We start from the raw sequence: 22,915 nt of genomic DNA, 5'->3' as shown, positions 1-22,915 counted from the left end.
GCCGCCGCCTGTTGGGCCGTTGCCCTGGTTACCGCGGCGGCTCGGGGGCTCGCGCGCGCTGAGGCGTCACTTCCTGCGCGCCGCCCATCGCGCGTCCGGCAGCCATGGAGGCGCTGTGGGCTGCGCTGGACGAGGTGGCCCTGGAGGGGCTGGACGGCGTCACCCCCGGCGCGCTCTGGGACCGGCTGGCCGGCCGCGTCCCGCCCTTCCCGCTGCCTCTGGAGCCGGGCGCCCGGCAGCTGCTATGGGCCACGCTGGCTGCACAGGCCGAGCTCCGCTTCTATTTGCTGCCGCAGCCTCGCCCGCAGCTGCGCCTCTTCGACCGGTGAGGCCTGGCCTGGGCGCCGGGGCCCCGGCGGAGCGTGGGGGAGGATTGTGGACGCCGCAGTGCCCGGAGGCGGGCGGCGGGCCCGGGGCTCAGCCGGGGGCGGGGTCGTGGTGCTGAACGTTCCGAGTTTACCTTCCCAACGGACTGGGGGGAATTGCGGGTCGCAAGCAGTTTCGCCGAAAAGGTTTTATTCGTTCCCAGATATGAGGAAATCGATCTTGAGACGGGAATACTGGAGACCAAGCGGGATCCCGTTCCCTCAAGCGACATTTACCCGGTGCATATGATTTTGGATGAGGGCCTCCAGGGCTCCTGCCAGTATTTGAAAGAGAGGCTGGACGTTACTGATCGGATCAGGACAAAGGACATGCAGCCCTGTTGCACATATGTGGAGGCTTATGAGAAGTGAGTAAGGTTTGATTGGTGTGGTCGTATTTTTGATACCCACGTACAATTTATTCGTTTATCCTCTTTAGAAATAAACCATACCCCAATCGAGAAACACCAAACAAGCTAACAGTAAACAGTCCAACTAAAGAATCACTAAGACCATTCCCACCAACACTGAAAGGGCAACCCACTAGAATACAAAACAAGAGCAAACCGCTCTCCCTGCTAGCACTAATGATGTTACCTAGTTTGGGTAATGAAACGTCTGTAAGAAAAGAACCAAGCTCACAGAGCACCAAGGACCCCACGTGTATCTCTGGAGGGAGCTTATTGCAAAGGACTGGAATAGGCAAGACTCTGGGTGCCACCAAATTATATTTTAATTTATGGAACCTGAAGTCTGCTCGCTCATCTGGATTGAATTAGGCATAGACAACTGAAGATAGGTGCTTCTTCAGATACCCATGGGGTGTGATTTAGAGGTGTGATCACCAGAAGAAAAATAACAGTTGCTCATTAATTGGTGGGCTGTGGGAGGAATTGTCATTGCATTGTGTGATTCAGCTTGAAATGGTCTACCTACAGTTCAGGAGGTTGGTGATAATATTGCTAGAGCACAGAAAGTGCTGTTTTTCTTTTAGAGATTCTGGAAGTGACTCTCTTCTTCTTACTTTGCAGTTGGGGAGAGAGGCTGGTCATTGTTGCCTCCCAGGTATTGCGCCACAGGGCACTAATAGGTTGGGAAGGGGATCCAGACTTAAAGCTTCCTGACTTCTCCTACTGCATTTTGGAGCGATTAGGACGAGCTCGCTGGCAAGGAGAGCTCCAAAAAGACCTCAGTGTGGCTTTTAAGTAAGTTGTAAGCATTGGCTTATTCTGGACTAACTGATGTTATAATGCCAGGAAGGAGGGTTCTATGCACAGATATTCCCAGAGATGTGGAGAGCTACTTATCTCAGGGATTAAATACTATCTTAACTTGGTTTGCTATTATTTTGTATGTTAATTATGGCTGCAATTTCTCTGTTAGCCTGGAGGATGCTTCCCTTCATAGGGAAGCATAAAATAAGGCTATAATAATGAATTCCCTTGCTCTGAGCTAAGCTTCAGTTTCATTGTAGGTGTTAAACCTTTGAGGCAAGGGACTATCCCCTTTGTTGGCTTAGCAATTATCTTAAGATTTAGGCTCATTTAGGAAACTTAGTTGGTGCAGAAATGTAGGTTCTTGTTTGCCTTCTTCCAGTTTTTGTTATTAAGGAGGGTTGAGGAGGAATTAGCTGTTGTGCCATGTTCCAAACACGATGAAGACTACTCTTTTATAGGGTAGATGCTGGAAAGCTTCACTATCATCGAAAAGTCCTGATCCAAAATGGGCTGATCTCTATGCAGTCCCATGTGATTAGGTTGCCCTCAGGGATCCAACAGCATTCCATCCTTCTGCTGCTCAGCCGCTTTCATATTGACAGGTATGCGCTTGGCAAGTTCACTCTGGGCTTTCATTTGTGCTCCTCTCGGGCTGTTGAGCATGTCTGAAAGCCCCAAATTTCACTACTCCCAGACTGTCTCTAATCTTCATATAAGGTTTTACCACTTTTGATTTGCTTTTTTGATCTGAGTTTCCTTTCTTCTGCATTTTGGAGATAGGGGATGAATCTCTGCCTCTGGTAACTGATTGACTAAGGGAAATACTTCAAGAAAGAGAATGCCTGTTTCATTACAGAAATGTGCTTCTTGGGGTCTCAGAAACCCCTTGAGGAAATTAGCAGAGGGCCATGTGTCTTGGCAGCAGTCGGTTTTTGCAAGGTGTGTTTCCGTATGAGACAAGACATTGGCAATCTAGCGTTTGCTCATTGCTGCCTCTTGGGTTTTAGGAGGAGCAAATATGATATTCTTATGGAGAAGCTCTCTGGCATGCTGAGCAGCCGGCCAGGTCAGATGGAAACGCTGGGCAATATAAAGGAGGAACTGGTAAGATTGAGGGCTTTTGAAATCAAAGACTGTGCATGTGATCTGCCCCTTCAGTGGGCAGAATCTTCAGACCTGGCGCCTGTTCTTTAGAGGCTCAGAAGCATTAAAGAGGTCTACCTTGGAGACCACACAAATCCTGGGGATTTTCTTTAGCCGAAAGGTGGAAGTTCAGCTATAGGATCTCCAACAGCACCCTTATTTTATTTCCGTATAGGCTCCCTGCCCAAAATTCCGCATGTCTGCTTGTCCTCTTTCCACTTTTTTCCAAAAGCCTCCTATCCTGTTGCCAAACCTTGGAAGTTAGAGGCACAAAAGTACTCCAAGCCCCATATCTCCAGGTCTAAACAGTTGTTGAATCCTTGCTGTTGCTAGGCTCTTGGTAGCTAACTCAACTGAAAGCAAGATTCCCATCTTTAATACAAGTTAATGAAAGAGTAAAATATAAGGTTATATCCTGGCAACTGGGTTCGTTTTACAACCCAGTATATCTTTTAGTCTATTGGAGCAACTGGCAAGCTTGCTGCTCTCTTCCTGAATAACCAAGGTGGCTGTTTTTCACGCGAACTTTTATGAAGCTCTGAATAGGCACTGGTGGAGGTGGGAGGAGGGTTGTCCCAGGTATTCCCTCATTTCTTTATTGGCTCCTTACATGTATGGATGAATCAGAGCTCATCAGTTGGTTGAGAGTATTTCCAGACCCCTGGAGGCCGATTCCATATTTTTGTTGGCACCAACAGCAGGACCTTCTCAAAGCAGACAGTATCTTTGTCTGGGGAACCCCACAGAGAATATTCTGCCTTGCTTTTCATTACATTAAATTGTTATTAATGCAGGATTGTAATAAAATACTTGGAGAGGTGTTTTCGAATAGCTGCTGGTAAATTAAAGTTATTTCCATTGGAATGGTCTCTGTGTGTGTGTGTGTGTGTGTGTGTGTGTGTGTGAGAGAGAGAGAGAGAGAGAGAGAGAGATAGAATGCAAAACTAGTATTAACTTTTCATTTACTTTGTTCAAAAATGCATGAATGTGGGAAAATTATACTTTGAGTGTATCTTAATTAACTGATACTGGGCAAGTGGGAAAGCTTGGCTGATTGGGAAGTATACACATTAACTGAAGAGTTCAGTGCCCTCTTCCTCCTCGTTCTGCTGCGCAGGGACTCTGTGAAAAAACCTTTAAGCGCCTCTACCAGTACATGCTGAATGCCAACTTGGGCAAGATGGTCTCTGTTCCGCTGCAGGACGTGTGCTCTGATGGGAGGCCTTTCAAGACAAAGAAGGGTAAGCCAGGGAAAAGTCACTTGGGGCAGCCCAGGAAAAAGGTGGAGCGGGGACCTGTGATGTTCCTGAGGATTCAGATCTGCCTGGGTGGACATACCCAAACTTTAAGGCAGTCACAGGGTTGAAGGAAATACACAGACCAGAGTCTCCCTGCGCTCAGTTGCCTCTTTGGCATTGGAGCTGGCTCACCTGTGCCTTTGGGAGATGCTGAAATCAGGAACAAGCGAGTGGTGCTGAAGCAGAGTCTTAGACTGCCGTGATGCTGGGGGTGGGAGAGGACTGGATTTCTTTGGCAGTGTCATCCAGCAAGTATTAAATTGGGCTTCAATACTGTGTCTTCGATGCCAGGATTAGGGGAGATTATGCAGACTGTCTTCAGCCATTCCTTAATCCTTTTGTGTTTGTTCATTCTCAGGAACACAAGTTATGGTTCGTTGTTTAAAGCTAGTAAAGGAATATCAGAAGAAAGTGGCTGACTTCCATGATGATGATGAAGAAGAAATGATTGCCAAAACTGTGCAGCCTGTGGACATTGTGTATGAAAAGGACATGCTGGCACAAGCATATGAGCTGAGTGGGTATTGTCTGGGCTGCTTTTTTTGTGCCCTTCAGCTGATGCCACCTTGGCTGCAGGTCATTGTGGCAGAGGGACTCTGTCAGGACCCACTTCAACTAATCACCCAAGAAAGCAGGACTCTTGAAACAGGCATTGTCTCAAAAGGAACTTTTATTAGGGGCTAGTGACAGCAGGGAGTGTAAGGCGAGATCTGAAGAAAAGCCCTCCTGAATGATATAATTAAAGCAAGCAATAGCGAAAGTTACCAACATAATCCCCCATGCACCCCCTCCCCCCAACAGAATGGCAGGCCCCAAAAGAATAGAAGACAAAAGATAATAGGCGAGGGGTTTTGGGGTCTGACATACAACTCAGTGCTAAATCTGCCAAAGCAATGAAGTCTAGCCTTGCTTAATTTTTCAGTACAATTTAAATTGTTTTGGATTTGAATTTTCAAAGAATATCAAAGATATTCTTACTTATTTGCTTATTTATTGGGTTTGTATGCCAGCCAGTTCTTGGCAATATACAATGTAACTTCACAGTAGCATAACACAAATAATATATGAAGTTTTCTGCTTATGCGGTAAGGCTCGTGACTGTGCGGATCAAACTTGCAATGTGAGTTTGGCACTTACTACCTCCGGCCTTGTTAACCTGCAGGGTTGTTACCCTCTGAATTAGCCATGGACCCTTCTTCCTAGCTGAAATGTTTAATCCCAGACCCCAGATGGGATGGAGATTTTGCCACACGTCTGCCCAAATCTCCTGACTCGCAGAGACTGTTCTGAGCAGGATTATCAGCCCACCCCTCTGGGTTTCTTCAAGCAGCAAACTTTCCTCTGTACCACCCCTGAAGTTTTAAGAGCCTGGCAGCCCCCCTTCAGCAGAACCAGAGCTGATGCTCCAGAAGGATATTCCTGGCCGTGACCAAAATTAAGCCTGCCTTTGGTAACCCCCTGGTAGGAAGAGTTGGGCCGGTAGCTAAGGGCGAGTCTGGCACGGCTGAGGTCTGGAGCGTTGCTTCCTTTTTCTCCAGGTGGGCTGAGTTGAAGCTGCTTCAGACTCTTGCTGATGCTGGGACTTGGTGCTCGGTGTCCTCCTTCACATTCACTCATTCTTACTTTCTCTACCTCACAGTTGAAAGCTGGGGGACTAAAGGTATTTCTCAGGCAGAACTTCGAGCTGCGATGAATGTGGGAAAGCTGGAAGCCCGGATGCTGTGTCGCTTGTTGGAGAGATACAAAGTGATCAAGGTAATGTTCCGGAGGCCGATTTGTGGTCAGTAAAAACTGGGGGAAGGATCGTCCGCCGGCTTTGCCCTGTTTCCTAAGGACATTTGGAGAGCTTTGAGGACAAGGCAGAGGTGACAGCTGTGCTTCTTTTTGTTCAGGGGTTCATGGAGGACGAGGGTAGGCAACGGACAACCAAATACATTGCAGGGACGTATGCAGAGCAGAGCGATCTGAGCCAGCAGTTTGAACGGGAGAAGGCTCGGAGTGAGAAGCTGGCTCAGGCCAGCATAGCTTTTGCACCTGGTGACACTTTGCCTGGAGAAGGGCTCTCACTGGCAGAGGAGGAGGAGGAGGAAGAGGAAGAGGAGGAGGAGGAGGAAGGGCAGGTGGTGCTCCTGGAACTGGAGAAGGAAGAGGAAGAGAAAGACGGGGCAAGGCAGAAGAAGGGCAATGCACAGACCCAGCCCAGGCTTGATTTTGGAGGAGGAGGTGGGCTTTGCCAGTCAGCAAGAAAGAAAGGTACTGAATGGGCTTTGCATGTTGCCCAGGCTGAGGGCACCAAAAGTGTTGAAGGTCAAAACTCGTTCATTCTCCCTAGGAAAACCCAAATCTTCCCTTGGGGTATCCCTGGTCACGTCTTGTCTTTATGGTATCAGCTTGTGCCAGGAACCCCTGTTTTTGCTCTTCTTAACACAACCAGTCCAAACCTTCCTCTACATTGATTGAAAACTGAGTTTGGGGCACTGGGGAAATTTCCAGACACTGAAACGGGATATTAACTCGGATGAGAGAAGTCTCAAGAGCACTTTCCAAAAATTTGGAGTTGCTCAGAGCACTTTCTTCTATTATGGTCAATACAAGATCGTAAACATACCCCGTTTCTCCCCCCCACACACACACACCCAATAACCCTGTGTGGTGGGATGGGCTGAGAGAGAATGACTGGCTGAAAATCACCTAGCCACCTTTCCAGTGAAAGGGAAGCTTAAAATCACTCCCTTCTGAGGTTTAGGTCAATGCCTTCTCCACTACCCCAGACCGACTGACTATATTAAAATAAAAAGTTATCAACCAGGTTTAATGGCAGATTGCTTATCCAATACTTCTTTTCTTTGGATTCAATTCCTTGCTCAGCAAAGAGGGTGGTTAGAGGGGCCCCTTCCCCTGTGGAAACTGCCCAAGCCACTCACTCGGGGTGTCCTTCTTCCCAAAGCAGCTAAAAAGAAGAGGTCATCTTTGCTCCCTCTGGAATACTTGGAAGGCAGGGATTCTGCTCTGGACTGGCTCAGGTCAGAAGCCAGCCGCTCCAACTGCGCCCGTTTCAAAGCTGTCTCTGGGGATGCAGCCGTGGTTGAAGAAGTCCTGCCTGAAACCCTCAAAGTAAGAACCAAAGGCTTGCAAGCTGGTGATGGCAAAGCCAGGCAGGGGGATGGGACAACTGTCTCCCTTTAGCCCGTGTTTAGACAGTGGAGACGAGCCCTAGAAGGAGCTTCCCTAGGCACAGACAAGTTGAGCCGAGCAGACCTTGACCCACTCGAGGCTGAGGAGGACTCTTGTCTGGTCCAGGGCCAGGTTGGCTGTCCTTGCTCTCTTTTATGCTGCGGCTATTTTCCAGGGAAGCTTTCACAGGGGACCCCACTCCGGCGTTCTCCTCTTGAAGATGGGACGCCACTGAACTCATCGGCTTTTTACCAGACTTTCTTACATACAGTTTTCTGACTCTGCCCTAGAAGAGTTGTGATGAAAAAAAGAGAGAGAAGAGCACACAGGCACCCCCAATGGAGCGATCCCATGAGACCTACCGCCTGCTGAAACGTAGGAACCTCATCATCGAGGCAGTCCAAAATCTGCGCTTGATCGAGAGTTTGTTTGTGTAAGTTGGAGTGGCAGACCTGCCTGCCAGGTAGCGAGCAGGGCCAGGTGGCAGAAATGCTCGGCAAATGTGCCACCCTTTTCCCTTCAGGTCCTCATAAGCTACCTTGAGGAGAAGAGCTGCTATTGTGGTGATTCCTCCTCTCCTTCTGCCAGAAAGGAATCCTCAGTTGGTTCCTTCTTTCAGGCTTCAGAAAATGATCATGGATCAGGAAAAACAAGAAGGGGTCGCCACCAGGTGCTGCAAGAAATCCATTGTTCGCTTAGTCCAGAAGCTCTCCCAGGAAGGCCTTCTGCGCCTCTTCCGCACGACTGTTATCCAGGATGGCATCAGCCGCAAGGTAGCTGGGAGAGGAGCTTCCCGGGTAGGCAGAGCATGGGGAGAACCTGCTCTTTTCCCCTCACGGGGTTAGTTTTACCCTTATGGAGGAGTCTCGGAAGCGACAGTCTTGCCAAAAGGCTAAATTCCAGGGAAGGAGGCCGCGTGTGCAGGGCTCAGCAAACACAGCCCCTGCCAGTTGTTCCAGAAGTTTTCTTGTCAAAGTGCTTCAGATTTTTTTAAAGGGATTTTTTTTTCTTTTCAAATAAAGAAACAGTTGGACTTTGGAATGAGGGAGCAGCCGACGTGCCTTTTAGGAGGCTGCCTCTCCTCTCAGGGAGCATTTGCACACTTGCCTCGGGGGGCCCTGCCTCTGTGCCGCTTTGAGCCCCTCTTGTTTAGCTTGCAGAAGCTGGAGCTGCGGGGCAAATTTGAGGTTTCCCCCCATCTTGAGGGCTCTCTCCCAACTGGAGAATGAAAAGACCAGGGAACTCCACTGCTTCTGCCTTTGGGGCAGCTCCTCTTTCACGAGGAGCCAGTTTGGTCTAGTTAACGTACCAGGCTAGAAGATGGGAGACCATGAGTTCTAGTCCCGCGTTAGCCATGTAAGACTGCTGAATGACTTTGGGTCAGTCCCTCAGCCCAAACCACTTCACAAGGTTGTTCTCACTGGGAAAATAGGAGGAGGAGGTTATGTTGATGAGTTTGCTTCTTTGAGTTTTGTAAAAATAATAAAGGTAGACACAAGTAAATGAATAAATGTGGATCCTTTTCTTGACAGGTTGAATTTGTGGTGGATCCATCTGTGACTCCCGGTGACCCCCTGGTAAAAAGCGCCATTGAGCAAGTGCGTTTCCGGATCTCCAATTCAAGTTCTGTGAACAGGCACGTTCCCAAGGATCTGGGGGTGGGGGGGAAGAACCACATGTAGAGGTGCGACCCTTCTGAGGCCCAAGAGAAGGGAAGGTGTTCAGAGACGCTGTGGGCTCAGAAGGATGATCATTGTCTCCTCCTCCTCCCCCCCGATGGGGCTCCTTTCCCTGCGAACAGGCTGGGACGACTTTGCTTGCAGAGATTTTGAGGGTACTCCCTTCGACAGCTGCTTGCCAACTGCCCCTTGTGAATAGATGGGGATGGACTTGCAAGAGCTCTCCCAACCTCGCCGATCACTGACGGTAGTGGAATTTCTGTCCAGGCAACAGATTTTTGAGGCCATGATTTTGCTCCTCTTGTTCTCCCTAATTTTCAGGATCAAAGTTCAGACACCGATGTCTCCAGATCCGAAAGGGCAGGAGCCTGGAGCTGGGACCACTGTGGAGGAAAGGAAAGATTGCTCTTTTTCTTGCCAAAGCGAGATAGTTGGTGAGAAGGTGTGCATTGCCAAATTCAACTACCGTCCCGTTACAGGTAACAGGAGACCTTTTCTGCTCTGCCATGGCTTAGTGGGAGGAGCTTGGGGGCTGCAGTTTGAAACATAGCAGGTGTTCGACTCTGGATTTCTGAAGGGGAAACAGCATCTGTTTCTTTTCAGTGCCGGGCCTTGGACGCTCCTTGGGCTTCCTACCCAAAATGCCGCGCTTAAAGATGACCCACATCTTTGTCTGGTACCTGATCTATGGAAACCCTGTCAGCTTGGGGAAGAGGAAACCTGGCTGTCACACGCTGGGAGAGGACACAGGCTGTGCCTCCTCCTGCCCTCCCCTTGACGCAGCAGGTGACAAGGAGTCTCTGCGAAGCCCAGAGGTTCCTGCCCAAGGAGATCTGGAGCTGGGAGAACAGAAAGGTAAGGATCCAGCTCAAAAGCAACGTTCCAAGGATTTTGCACAACCCTCAGGAAATGCCTCCCAACCTATTCATAGTTTAGCCAAGGCAGCCTTCTCTCACAAAGCTATATCAATTGTGGCCTGCCCATCTCAGTAACGGGCAGCTTTCTGCACAGGGGGCGCGGTGATCTCTATAACTTGTCCTCTCTCATTCCCTCTGGAGTCAGTTCTTCTGTCCCCAACCCCAATTCAGGCAACCAGGTCTTTTTGAGCTGCTGTCATGGTCAGCACAGCTCCCAGTGTGCCTGTCTGTCTGCAGCAAGCTGTTAAAATAAAGGCAAGATGAAAATGGTGACCCTCCATTTCTGGGGTTGGCTGAAAATCAAACGTATCCTGAACATCCCGTAGGTAAAATGGCCGGAGCCCTGCACCACTTTCCATTTCCCTTGCAGTGTATGTAGATGAGGCCTCCTGGAAGCGTCACATCCCTCCTCTGCCCATCCACCGAGAGTTTGGATACGGCTGGGCACTTGTTAGTGACCTTCTTCTCTGTCTGCCTTTGTCCATCTTTGTCCAGATAGTGCAAGTCAGCTATAAGGTGAGAGGCTTCAAATTAAGAACTGTAACAGAGCCGCTTCTTCAGGAGCGAATGCACTTGAAACCTAGGCCTTTCCTGGGAAGGCGGGGGGGGGGGGGACTAGTGGGCCTTCAAAGTCCTTGCCAGGTCACGCGTCATAGGCTGAAGTTCCTTGAGGAACCTTTGTGCTTAGCTCTCAGCTGCAGGACGAGGTGGATAAGGCTCGGTCGCCAATCTTGCATTCTGCTATATGAAATTAATATAGGTAGATAACCTGGAAGATTATATGATGGACTCTGTGAGGAAACATACACTCATCAGAAACCTTCCCAGATCGGTTCGACAGCAGCTCCTTTACAAGCGGTGGGTTCTGATTAATTGGGGCTCTCCTGGCAGTGTTTGATTCTAGTTGGATATAGAATTTGGGCCAGAGTAGCTCACTGTTAGGACTTGCCCTAAAATGACACTAGGTACAAAAATGTCCTTCGATGGGATGATTTTGGTAGTCAGAGGATGGAATATTACATGACCATTACCTATCCTTTGACTAGCCTCATTGATTAATTGGTAGCTTGATTATGTGCCATCAAGTCAATGTTGTGGTCTGAGTGACCACAAATTTTCTACATGAAAATCTCTTCCCCTAATCTGGTCCTTCAGACTTCCAATAATGCCCCCCATCGCCACTGGAACCTTCTTTTTCCTTCCACCTTTCCTAGCGTTAGAGCCCTCTCCAGAGTGCTGGGTCTTTTCCTAACGCCTGCAGCCTCAAGGAAGGACTCTGCGGCTGGAGGGTTTCTGCGCTGCAGTCAGTTTGGTTCTTGTGGAAATTCATTGAGCAAAGGTGGCTGCCACGTATTAGGTCTTATATATTGTATGTTCAACTCTTTATTTGGATTTGAACTTAGACCCCGCACTTTGATGACTGTACAGCATGTTTACCTTTTAGAGCTGCCTTTGATTTAACAATAGAGATATTTTGCTGATTTCTTAAATTGAGAAGCAGTCGAATAATTTTCAACTGCAGTTTATCACTACAGCAGGTACATCTTTTCAGTAATGGAAAGCCTACAGCGGTTATGTTATATGGGATTACTGCAGTTTGGCCCCACAGAGAAATTTCAAGAAAAAGATCAGGTAATGTGTGTTATTATTTCTGTATTGTTTTTCTGAAATTGAATGCTATGCTGAATTATTTATAATTAAGGCAAGAGAAACAACATTCTTCAGGGAAAGCGTTTCCTACAAAAACAATGGTGTCCTGTTCTATTAATCATCACATACAAGATGAGCAAACCCTCATAATACGATGCTCAAACTTTAAATGAAAGTGGGGCTTTCCAAGAAATACATTTTAATAGCTACTGAGTGACCAGGTGCCTTTGCTTGTTTTAGAATAAATCTGGATGCCAGGATCACTGCTCTGCCCCTTTTCTGTTGCCTGAATCTAGAAATCTGGCCGGAAGGGGCTTTGGTCTGAGCATTTCCAACCTCATGCAGGTGTTTGTGTACTTGAAGAAAAAAGCAGTGATTGTGGATACCACCATCTGTGAACCCCATTACAACCTGGCTCAAAGCAGCCGCCCATTTGACAAGCGCCATTATACCCTGAGCACTCTCCAGGATGTGGAGAACTTCTGGTTTGACCTGCAGTGTGTCTGCCTCAACACACCCCTCGGTATGATGCTGGCAGCTGGTCCCCAACCCTGTTTCAAATGTTGGTGGCTGGCTGTCCAATTCTTCTCCATCCCTGTCATCTGGCTCTTCCCTGTCCCCCACTGCCAGTGGATTGGTTTGTACCTCTGCTGATGGCATCTGTTGGTTCCTTCAGGGATTATTCGCCAGCCCCGCACAAAAAGAAATGGAGCTCCAGCCGGGGAGGCTGACACACTCTCAGAGGTAGCCCTGGAACAAGAATCAGCAGCCCACAAACACAACCTGGAGCGCAAGTGTGCCATGCTGGTGTACACAACGTATGTCTCCCCTGCTGTGTGGTTGCGGGCAGGACTCAGTCTTCCTTTGCTTGGAGATGGGTTGAGGAAGCAAGCTCTATGCCGTCTCTCTCAGAGGGGCCAGAGACGCTTCTTTCCCTTCCCCCAGGATGACGGCTTACACTTTCTGTTCTGCTAACAGTGGGGGGGGGGGTCCTGGTAGAAACGTGGCTTGGTTCCTGGGAGGGGGCAAGAAAAGGACCCCAGATTCCTCCAGCTCCTCCGGATGGAGGGCGGATGCCCTTGAGACTTGGGAGAAGAGTTGCTCACCCAGCCATTTCCTTTCCCTCCCAGGGGACGCAGAGAGGTGGAGGATGAGGGCTCTGTGCCGGGGGACGGGCTTGGGGCAGGCGGTTTAGACTCCAGTTTTTACAGCCACTTGAAACGCAACTGGATCTGGACAAGCTACATCATTAATAAGACTAAGAAGGTGAGGCTTGTCTCCAAAACTGTCATTTTTCTCTTCCCCACTTTTACTATATGGTTATTATTCAGAAGAAGACTTGGGAATGGCAGTGCCCCTTTTTCTGATAAATATTTGGATTTCTGCCTTATTCTTGGAAATGTCTTTTTAACTGTCCCAATTCTGACTGGTACAAGAAGGCGGCAGACTATCTGGATCCCTATCCATCGTGAAGGAGGCTGGGAACCAAACAGAACAACCCCCCCTTCAAATTCAGTACTTTGAAGTAACTTGGGGGCAGTGCACCCTCCTGGTCCTGCTAGACTTCTTAGCAGTGTCCCTGCCATCAGCTGTGGATGAGGGTGGGCAGCGGGAGGGATCCTGTCCCAGTGGTTCCCCCTGGGGGAAGGGAGAAGGTAAAGAAACATAAGGAGGAGGGGAAACTCTCCTTGTTAAAGTAGTAGTTTTTCTGTCCACCATCCCAAATCTGTTCTTCAACAGCCTTTGCTCTGTTCTTCTCCCACTAACTCCCCCCCCCCTTCTTTACCACCAGGAAAATGCAGTTTCTGAAGCTGGGCACCTGGTCAGGCTGCAGTCCTTCCTGCCCAAGCGCTCCCTGCCATTTGGCCCAGGAGGTGAGGGGACAGAAGGGGGGGGTTGTGAATGCAATAACTACAAGGATGGTTTAGGAAGGATTTCCTAGGATGCCTCAGCCACAGAATAGAGCAGCAGAAGCCGACCTCGGGATGGTTTTTACACTACAAGGGGATATATGGCTTCTATGATTGCTGAATAGGAAAGGGTTTGATCAGCTCGTATTTCAGTGACCAAATTCTCTGCTGTTTTTGATTTGTGTATGGGTTGCGTCTTGCTTCCCTTCAGGTTGAATATCAGCCTGTTGAGTGCTATGTTAGTCTATTCCTAAAACATTGATAGCAGAGGGTAGAAAGCAATTGCAGGGATTGAGTTCCTCAGCAAATCGGCTAAGGAGAAGGCAGCCACGATGCTGTGGGTTTTCATCCTCTGCGTTCTTCTCCAGTGTTTCTTGTCACCCTCAGGTGCCCACAGTGCCCTCTGGAAAGAGAGTCTGTTAACTTCAGAGCCTGCTCTACAGAAAGAAGACCTGGCAATTGAGAAAGAGGCAAACCTGAACAGAAGCCAGAGAGTGAGGGGGGGGAAGAGCCAGAAGAGGAAGCGGCTGAAGAAGGACACAGCGAAGAAGACGAAGAAGAAGAAGAGAAAGAGAGGTAATACAAAAGCAGGAGGCTCTTGGAACTTCCGCCCAAACCAGGCTTCCCCACCGCCAGAGACCTTCCTGGCAAGTTCTTGTCGTGGTTAGCCTTTCCGCTCAGTTTGCCCTTTTAGAATTCTTTGGATTTAATTATTCATTGCTCAGAATTGAGAGAATGCCCACTTACTACAGCCCTGGGCAGCATGTAGTTAAAAATAATCTCAGGCAGAAGCTCTATAGTGGCACGGATCGGTGCCCTGCTTGTGAATTAAACTTTGTTTGCTTTCTCTCCCTCTGCTCAGATGAAAATCCTGAGGCGAAGAACCAAAAGCCACGCTACCACGATGAGGTGGACCGAAGGGCTCTGCAGAGAATGACCCGCCTGCGTGTGACATGGACCATGCGGGAGGACAGTCTGCTGATGCTCTGCCGCATTGCAAGCAACATTCTGAATGCCAAGGTAGTGGCTGGCATCAGCCGGGCCGAAGAGCAGTGAGCGGAGGCCCATCCTCTTGCAGCATCACCACTGCCAGGCCCTGGGCGGGAGTGGAGGCGAGACTCTGAAGCCGAGCTGCACCTGCCCAGCTGCTCTTTTCATTCCTGCAGGTGAAGGGGCCGTTTGTCCCCTGGCAGGTGGTCCGAGACATCATGCATGGCAGCTTTGAGGAATCCCTAGACAAGACTTCTACATCTGTTGGGCGGCGGGCCCGCTACATTGTCAAAAACCCCCAGACCTACCTCAACTACAAGTGAGCGCTTCACTCGAAACAGCTTTGACTTGAAATGTTATGCGTTTGCGGAGCGGGGGGTTAATTCTGACCTCCCCTCAGCTGCTTTTAGCTTCATCAGGGCTTTGCTCTCCAGGGCTCTGATCTCCAGCAAACATCTTGGCTCCCTTGGGGGAGAAGGTGGGCTGCCCCAGGATGGAGCCCAGCGCTGCTGCCTGTCTGTCCAGATTGTGGGAAAGACCCCTGGGTCTGCATATGGGGAGGACCGAGCAGTCCAGAGGAAAGTTGCTCCTCAGGTTGGACTTGTTATCTTTTGCAGAGTGTGCCTTGCTGAAGTCTACCAAGACAGAGCCCTGATTGAGGACTTCATGAACAGGAAGAGCGATTACCAGGATCCCAAGGTGAGAAATGTTGCTGGAGTTCATTCTCCTGGATTCTTTCCCCAGAAAGGCCAGTGGGCTTCAGCACCAAGACCCAAGCAGAAGCCTGTGTTGCTGTCCCACCTCCAGCAAAAGAAAAGGACAGCCATTCATGAGAAAGAAGGCCAGGAGTGGGAGGGGGGAGAGCCATGGGGCCTGCTAATTCCCTTCCTCCCAGCAACCAGTGGGCAACTCCCAGACTTGTTCAGGCCAAAGCCGTGTAGCCTCAGACTCAGCGTGTTCCTGCCAAAGGAGGTGGGCAGCTGCAGCCAAGATGCTGAGTTCTCAAACGTTCTCAAGCTCTGCCCCCGTTTCAGTCCGGCTAGAACTGCTCCCAGGGTGTTGGTGCTCTTGAGGCAGGATTGTGGGGGAGTGGGGAGCAACAAACTGCTTGCCTGACCTGCTTGGCTCATTTAAAATCCTTTGGCACGTTAGCTTTCTCCCGCCTGGAATTCCTAACCAATCCAGTCCAACAGCTGATTCTCTCATCTGTTTGAAAACTGAGGAGAAGAATATTTCAAGTTTGTTATTTCCCAAAACTGCATGTTCCTAAGATAGGATTTCTGGTGTTCTTGTGAAAAGGTTTGTTCTGAAGAGTTCAAGGACTTTGTAGAGAGACTGAAGGAGAAGTTCAGCTCCACGGTGGGGATTCCCAGGCCAGCCGTTCCGGACACCTTGCAGGAGCTTTTCCTCAGGTGGGTGGCAGCCTTTGCCAAGCCTGCTCGTTTTTAGGGCTCTGTGTTACCAGGGGGGCAAATGCCTTTGTTTCTCAGTCCCCGGCTGGTTCCTCTTTCCCAGGCTGCCTTTTGATTAGATGGCTGGGGAGAATGTGCTGTGCAATTGGGCAGCTGTGGCTTGCGGGCAGGGGTCGTTTTCAGTCCGGCTGCAGAGGGAGAGCTCCTCTGCCGCTATAAAGTTGCTTCCCAGCTCAGGAACGGGGCACAGAATTCCTCAGGAAAGAGGCCAGGCCCCCGTGAGCATCCAGCCTGAGGAGAACTGGCTTCCTTCTGGCCTTTCTCCAGGTTCCGGGTTCTGGCTATTGGAAATGGAACCAGCTGTGGCATAAAAGAAGACGAACTCTGCAGGTGAGGCTTCGGGTTTTGCTCTTGGGACTCTCTGCTTGCAGAGCCAACACCCTGCTCCCCTAAGAGGGGCTTCCTGTTGGTCTCCCTGCTGGAGAGTTGCAGTCGGACACCACGGGCCTGCTTGGGCTGGTGGGTGGGCAAGCCGAGAGGGCGGTCTAAGGCTCTTCCCTTCGGAGAGCTTAATGGGGCCCCTGCTGAGCCTGCCCTGGCTTTGCATTCTGCGCCATGAGGATGCTCGAACTGAAGCGCCAGAGCCAGGCTTGAGCTAAAGCTGTGATTTCCCTCCTCTTCCTCCTAGCGTGGCTGATATACACTTTCTGGTGCTGCAGAACCTGATCCAAAGCACCCTGGCCCTCTCCAACCACCAGATGAAGTCCTTCCAGTCCTTCCAGGTGAGAAGAAGCAGGCTGCACTTTAGGGGTCTAAAGCATACTAAAAAGTGGTGTGGGAGATAGAAACCCGATTTGCTCTGCAGCAGAAAAGGCATTTGAAAATTCTGCAAATGTTGTTGTTCTGTCCCACCCCGTAAGTGCACTTGGTTCTGGACTTCCCTTTGCCTCCCGCAGTCTACGTCTGTGACACCGGATCTAGGAGAGGCCCTGAGTGTGCAGAGTCGGGTTAGGGTGTTGGCCAGGCACCCCCTCCTGTCCACAGCTAGATCTACAAAGTAGTTGTAAAGCACGGGAGGGGGGCACCCCTCCTCCATCCATAGATGGGAATGGGGGAGCCGCCAAAGGCACTGAAAGGAGCCTTTCCTTCGGCAGACCTTCCGCCTCTACCGCGACTATCAGGATGACATCCTAGTGAAAGCTTTCTTGGATTGTCGGAAGAGGAGTTTGGTGAACCGTCGCCGGGGTAATGACAGCCTGGGCCCCAAGAAAAGTCGGGCACTGCCCTTCGTACCCATGTCTTACCAGCTCTCTCAGAGCTACTACAGGTTAGTGCCTTGCCTCTCCTTCCATCCTGAGTTGGCAGGGCCAAACATGAAGGATGTGTAACCAGGCAACTGGGAAGCGGTCTTACCCAGTGGCTCTGGCTAAGAGCCCCTGCTTTCCAGAAATCGGGTAGCCCCCCTTCTCCTGTTTCTGAGGTAAGTCCTGTCTGATGAGACAGTTGTCCATCTCTTCTCTCCCTGTACCTCCCAGAGTGTTCGCCTGGCGGTTTCCCAGCACCCTTTGCAGCGAATCTTACCAGTTTTTCTTAAAACTCAAAGAAGCCGGAAAACAGGATGCCATTTCCAGCTTTTCCTTTAAGGATCAAGACAATCTCCTTGGGGCTGAAATGGTAACGTTTCCTTTAGATGGGCCTGGAGGCTACTGCTCTGCTCTGTTGGCCCTCTTCTCTCTCGGCCTGGTTTCTGTAGATGTTGCAATCCCAGAGCAGATTGTTGTGGTTGACAGCACCATGGTGGAGAACGAAGTCATCAAGAGGTAGGAAGCCACAGTGCCTCCAGGACATTTTCTCCAGCCAAATTTGGGTACTTGGTTTCAATTAATGTTTTTCCTCTGCTTTTCTAACTGAATTTCTCAAACCTTTAATTGTGCCCTGCCTTTCTCTTGGAGGGTAGGCTGGCTGCAATTTTCCGCAGGCTGAACCAAGCATAAGTCCAACCTTCTACTTCAATCCTGTTGACATTTCACTCCTCCCTCCTCTTGTAGCCTAGGGAAAGATGGGCTGGAGGAGGAGGAGGAGGAGGAAGAAGAAGATGATGATGACGTGGAGGAAAACCCAGTGAACAAGCGGCAGATTGAGGTGAAGGCCCGACAGGCTTCACGTACTAACTACCTGCTCATGAGAGGCTATTGTGCCCCAGGGATCATCAACACCCGGAATTTGAGTCCCACAGACAACATTGTTGTTGATTCCTGTCAAGTGAAAGTGAGGCTGAGAGCAACACCTGCCCAAAATGGCCTCTTGGCTGAAGGTCAGTCTCCTGGGTAGAGGTGTTCTTGGACAAGCGGTCCCACAATAGTTTCTCCTTTGTTCTGTTTCAGAAGAAGCCATCATTGTGGTGGCCTCTGCTTGCCTTTGACCTAGACCTGGTGAGTAGCTGCACTGAAGGACATCTGTTTTGTGCCTACAGTCCCATCTGACTTGGAGAACATGCCGGTTGGAGCCTCTTGCCTCCCCAGTTCCTTCACCAAATGTCTCAGGGTCCTAGAAGAGGGTGATCCAAAACTTCAGTTGCTGGACCATTACAGTCACAGCTCTGGAGATGCTGCTGCGGCCCTTGAAATCTTCTCTGCCATAGAGGCCACTTCACACTTTGGGGTAGACCAGGTGAATATCGCCAGGCAGTTCCAGCATTATGAAGAAGCTGTTATTGGGCGCACTCGGGTCCTGCAGCAATATCTTCAGGTTGGTATGGGCAAGGGAGGAAAAAGCCCAGAGTGGGCGCTTCCTTGTGGTCTCCTAACCAAACTGCTGTCCTCTAGAGCACTGGACAATTATGCTCATTCTCTCCCTCCCCTCCCCTCCTCCCCCGCGCAGTTCTTAAATTGTGTTGGCTGGGAATGGGTCCCATTGTTAGACCTGTTTTGAATACATGGTGTATTCCTCAGATGAATGTTGATTCCTTGTATATTTTATCTGGCTGTCTTGTTTAAAATTGTGAGCCGTCCAGCATTTGCCTTGGAGTCTGGCAGCATCTTAAATCTAATGACATGAACAAATGCTGCAGTTAAAACACATTTGGCTCAAATTGGGGAGGATGAATTTCCTGATCTTTTGTGGGTCAGACACCTTACAATATCTGGCTGTTTTTCGCCTACGATCTTTGTGGGTCATGACGCCCCTGTCCTTCTATTTAGGATCTTCTGGATTTGGAGCAGGTGTTGGAAGTAGGTGGAAAAACTACCCGGCTGGTGGCAAAGAGGTTTGCAAGTCCGTGGCTGTTGCATTCTGTGGTTCTCAAGGACATCAGACATAACCTTCCAGGCACAGAGCCGCATACAAAGAGGGACCTTGCTGAGCAGGAACGCGAGGAAGGAGCAGCGGCAAGAGGAGAACCAGCCAGGAAAAGGTCGAGAGGAGAGGGGGAGGAGGAGGAGGGGGTTCCAGAAAGAAGGGCTCTCTCCTCAAGCTCCCCATGCTGGGAGGGAGCCAGGACCCCTGCGGCGCAAGGAGAAGCCGCCACGCAGAAGTGCAGCATGGGCATCCCCTTCTGCAGGAAAAAAGCCCCGGATGGGCAAGAGCCCCATGAGGATTCCTTGTCTTTCCAAGAGGATAATGAAACTTCCAGCGGTAAGCCTGAAGCCCTCCTGAATGGAAACAAGGGTTGCTCGGAGGGGTTGGAGAGCCAGTTGGCTTAAATTTTGCACGCAGGGCGGTAGGCAGGCCCTCTTTCCCCCCCCCCCCACCAAGACAAGAAAACCTCTTATCAGCACATCTCATTGGTGATCCTTGTCTCAATGCTGTTCCCTTCAAAACTCCTTGAAATGGAACACAAGACTCGCCACTCAGCTAAAACTTGTTCAGTAGCAACTTTTATGATCACACTAATTATTCAGTAGAAATAAGGTGGTGTTCCTGTGGTTCATGGTCTTTCCTGCTCTTCTCTAGGATGTGCGGCAGGGCAATCTCTTCAGGCTGAAATGGGACGGTAAGCATGCAGATAAAAGCACACTTTGTAGCAGTCGTGTGTTTGTTGTGCAATTGGGAAATAAGGATAACCTGAAAATAGGTGCATTGATTCCAGCCATCTGTATGTATGCACGTTAAGGCCTGGAATTCTCAACTTGGGCTGTTATCATTGGGACTGCAACAGGAGCTTCTGTTTTTCGCTTAGTTTTATGCAGAGGAAGCTCTGTATGAAATTGCCTTGCCTGGATTAATTTCCAGGGTTTTATGAAAGGTGTTCTGTGCAGATATGGTAAGAGTGCAAAGCAGGGGTGGCTCTGGGCTTTCCAAATGCCAAAGCAGCCTCTAATTTGATGCCAAGATGGGAGGAGACTTGGAGGTAGGACAGGCAGGACATAAAGCAAAATGACAATATTGCACCGCAATTACTGGGTGCATTTTCACAAACATTTCCTGATACCAGAAGAGAGGCTATTTGCAACCGCAGTGAATTGGTTCATTCTTCTCAGCAGGGATAGCATCTGCTTTGTGGGGCGGCCTTGGCGCATTGTGGATGGCAGTCTGAACAAGCCAGTCTGCAAAGGGATCATGGAAGGGGTGCTTGGCCACATTATGACAAAACCTGGCATCACAGAAGCGGCCCTGCAGCACCACTACCTGGGCGTCCTGCAGCCAGTGGCTCTCCTGGAGATCCTACAGGTAGGTGTGCTTGGCAAGGCAAGTCGTGTAACTGGCTGTTTATTCTTAGGCACGTGCAACTGTTCAGATCCAGAAGGGCAAGGAGATTTGGGGGTCTGACACGGGCACCATCCGAAACCACTTTCCCAATCTGGGGCAACTCTTTCCCTGACCCCCAGAATGCCAGAAAAAAGACATGTGTTCCCCAGAAGCTGACCTCCACGTCTCATTTCCTTTCTCCCCTCCCTCCCTCCCTCCCCGCAGGCTCTGGAGTCTCTGGGCTGCATCAGGAAATTCCACTTTGAAAGGCCGGCTGCCGCCGCGCTCTTCTCCAAGCCTGCCTGGGAAGAAGCGATCGCCGGCGGTAAGCTGAGCGACGCCGCAGCCGCCTTCTACGAGCCGGCCATCGACTGCACCCTGAAAATGGGCAGGGTCTTCCCCTACGAACGGAACTGGAACAAGTGGGGCCCGGGGGCGCCCCCGTGAGCTCGGAGGCGAATAAAGCGATTTTATTAAAGCGACTCCCGGCTCCTTTCCTCCGCCGGGCGCCTTCCCAGGCCGCTCAGTCCCGCCAGCGGTGGCCGCACCGGGCGCTGCAGCACTTGTAGAAGGTGGTCATGGGCTCGTCGGCCGAGCGCGTCTGCAGCTGCATGAAGTAGGCGCGCGGGTGGCCGCACTTGGGGCAGGGCTCTGCGGAGGGGGGAGGAGAGGGAGGAGTCAGCGGAGGGAGAGGGGGAGCCGCCCCCGCCCCGCTCCCGCGCCGACGCACCTGCGGTCGAGTCCACGTTCTCCCAGGCGGCGGCCCCGCCCAGCACGTCGTCCACTTCCTTCAGCTTCGGGTAGCGCCGGCTCGTCACCTAGCAACGCGGAGAGAGGGTGAGCGCGGGTGGGGGGGCTTGGCGCGCGATCGAGCCCCGCCCGCCCGAACACACCTTGCGCGTGACGTTCCGCACGTAGGGGCAGGTGGTGCAAGCGAAGCGGTGGCAGCGGGCGCCCTCTTCGGCTACCAGCACGTTCCCGCAGGCCGGGCAGAAGAGCAGCATCTCGACGCGTCTCGGACGTCCGCCTGCCCGATAGAGGCTACTTCCGGTTCCGGCCGCGCGGGAATCCGGACACGACGTCGATGGAGGAGGAGGAGGAGGAGGAGGCGCACGCGGAGGCGGTGGCCCGCTGGCAGGCCGGCCTGGCGCGACTCGTCAGGGACCCGCTCCTCTGCGACCTCCCGGCGCAGGTGAGTGGCCGCGGGAGTGGGCGGGGGGGGGCGCCGTAGCTTGCGTGTCACGCGGCGCATGCGCGCTTTGCCCTGCAGGTGACCCCCGAGGAGATCGGCTCGCAGGTGGCGCTCGAGTACGGCCAGGCGATGACGGTGCGCGTGCGCAGGGTCGACGCACCCGAGGCTCCCATGCGTAAGTTGCGGACGGGGCGGGTGGGAAAGGGCGGCGCGCCCTCTTGCGGCCGCCGCAGGAGCGACCAGCTGCACCTCTTCCCGCAGCCGTAGTGGTGGTGCAGAGCGCGAGCGTGCTGGAGCTCAAGAAGGCGCTGCGGCGGTTCGTGCAGCTGCGGCAGGAGCGCCAGGGCGGCGCGCGGCACATCAGCTGGTGAGTGCGCGGGCGGGGTGTGTGTGGCGGGGGGGCTGGCCGAGGAGGCCCGCTCATCGCCGCCCCGCTGCCCCGCAGGAGGCACGTCTGGCGGACCTACAGCCTGACCTTCGGCGGAGAGAAGCTGGCGGACGACCGCAAGAAGCTGCGGGAGTGAGTGGCGTCACGGGGTGGGAGGCTCTCCGGGGAAGGCGCCGGTGGGCTTTGCGTGACCAGCGGCGCTCTTCTCGCCTTCTGGGGAGCGGTCGGAGGACCCACCGCCTCTAGGTAACCCCTCGCCTGCCCTGCCTCTGCCGCTTCTAGGTACGGGATTCGCAACCGGGATGAGGTCAGTTTTGTGAAGAGGCTCCAGCAATGAACTCCCAGGCAAGTCCAGCCTCTCAAACCCTAACCCGACCCTTCCTTTATTCCCTGCTGGCCTCTCCTGGCAGTTAACGGTAGTAGCTGTCTTAGCCCCAGAGCCTTGGCAGCTGGATTTGGTGAAGCGATTTCCCACCTCCAGCTTTTCAAAGTTAGCATTGCCTGATCTTGGATCCCCTAGTAAGTTTTCCCTTTATTAACAGGCGACCATCCTGGTGCTCTTTGGGAATTTGTCTGAGCCCTTTCTGAGTGAATCTCTTAAAGAGGCTCTAGGAGGAAGCCGCTTCTGATCTGCTTTGCTTTGGAGTAACCCCCAGAATTGGTGCTCAGTTCTGCACATATGGTACAGCTGCCTGTGGGGTGATTTGAGAATCCACATTTGAAAAAGTGCTGGATAGCCAGCCAGTAACATTAAAATTTCTTAAATTATAATGAAGTATGCTGAAAGTTTTTTCTGTAATTAAATTACCATCCATCTAGTTTTACACACACACAGGTTATTTCTGCACTCAGTTGTGTAGTATATAGCATCAGTAGAATGTGAATCTACAACCG

General features: G+C 51.3%; 3 protein-coding genes across 8 annotated transcripts; 2 read left to right on the top strand and 1 right to left on the bottom strand.

The window, feature by feature from the left end:
• The first annotated feature begins 103 nt into the window (after window positions 1-103).
• GTF3C1 (general transcription factor IIIC subunit 1) lies at window positions 104-20,919 on the top strand. Of its 6 annotated transcripts, none has more exons than XM_081337988.1 (37): window positions 104-325; window positions 530-733; window positions 1,397-1,570; window positions 2,041-2,184; window positions 2,590-2,686; window positions 3,843-3,966; window positions 4,382-4,540; window positions 5,663-5,778; window positions 5,916-6,276; window positions 6,974-7,137; window positions 7,491-7,630; window positions 7,817-7,970; window positions 8,730-8,833; window positions 9,198-9,355; window positions 9,480-9,731; window positions 10,164-10,309; window positions 10,554-10,651; window positions 11,329-11,425; window positions 11,789-11,966; window positions 12,120-12,261; window positions 12,574-12,709; window positions 13,236-13,317; window positions 13,741-13,929; window positions 14,216-14,373; window positions 14,520-14,662; window positions 14,961-15,042; window positions 15,643-15,755; window positions 16,083-16,145; window positions 16,444-16,537; window positions 16,910-17,082; window positions 17,291-17,575; window positions 17,804-18,069; window positions 18,229-18,503; window positions 18,956-19,388; window positions 19,707-19,746; window positions 20,234-20,423; window positions 20,667-20,919. In XM_081337988.1, the coding sequence occupies exons 1-37, from the start codon at window positions 105-107 to the stop codon at window positions 20,886-20,888; spliced, it is 6,177 nt and encodes a 2,058-aa protein (XP_081194114.1). In that variant the 5' UTR covers window position 104; the 3' UTR covers window positions 20,889-20,919. The 6 variants fall into 6 exon arrangements, with proteins under 6 accessions (XP_081194114.1, XP_081194112.1, XP_081194113.1 ...); XM_081337986.1 differs by having other exon boundaries at window positions 7,488-7,630; XM_081337987.1 differs by having other exon boundaries at window positions 6,971-7,137.
• On the bottom strand, window positions 20,891-21,539 carry POLR3K (RNA polymerase III subunit K). The gene is made up of 3 exons (XM_081337998.1): window positions 21,335-21,539; window positions 21,172-21,259; window positions 20,891-21,092 (listed from the first exon to the last, which is right to left on the bottom strand). The coding sequence occupies exons 1-3, from the start codon at window positions 21,443-21,445 to the stop codon at window positions 20,965-20,967; spliced, it is 327 nt and encodes a 108-aa protein (XP_081194124.1). The 5' UTR covers window positions 21,446-21,539; the 3' UTR covers window positions 20,891-20,964.
• SNRNP25 (small nuclear ribonucleoprotein U11/U12 subunit 25) lies at window positions 21,410-22,792 on the top strand. The gene is made up of 6 exons (XM_081337997.1): window positions 21,410-21,633; window positions 21,712-21,808; window positions 21,895-22,000; window positions 22,079-22,153; window positions 22,304-22,366; window positions 22,564-22,792. The coding sequence occupies exons 1-5, from the start codon at window positions 21,526-21,528 to the stop codon at window positions 22,356-22,358; spliced, it is 441 nt and encodes a 146-aa protein (XP_081194123.1). The 5' UTR covers window positions 21,410-21,525; the 3' UTR covers window positions 22,359-22,366; window positions 22,564-22,792.
• The last annotated feature ends 123 nt before the right edge of the window (window positions 22,793-22,915 follow it).

Source organism: Vipera berus, assembly GCF_964194415.1.
Source record: "Vipera berus genome assembly, chromosome: 13".
NCBI classification, from domain to species: Eukaryota; Metazoa; Chordata; class Lepidosauria; order Squamata; family Viperidae; genus Vipera; species Vipera berus.
This window is presented reverse-complemented; position numbering and strand designations above follow the sequence as displayed.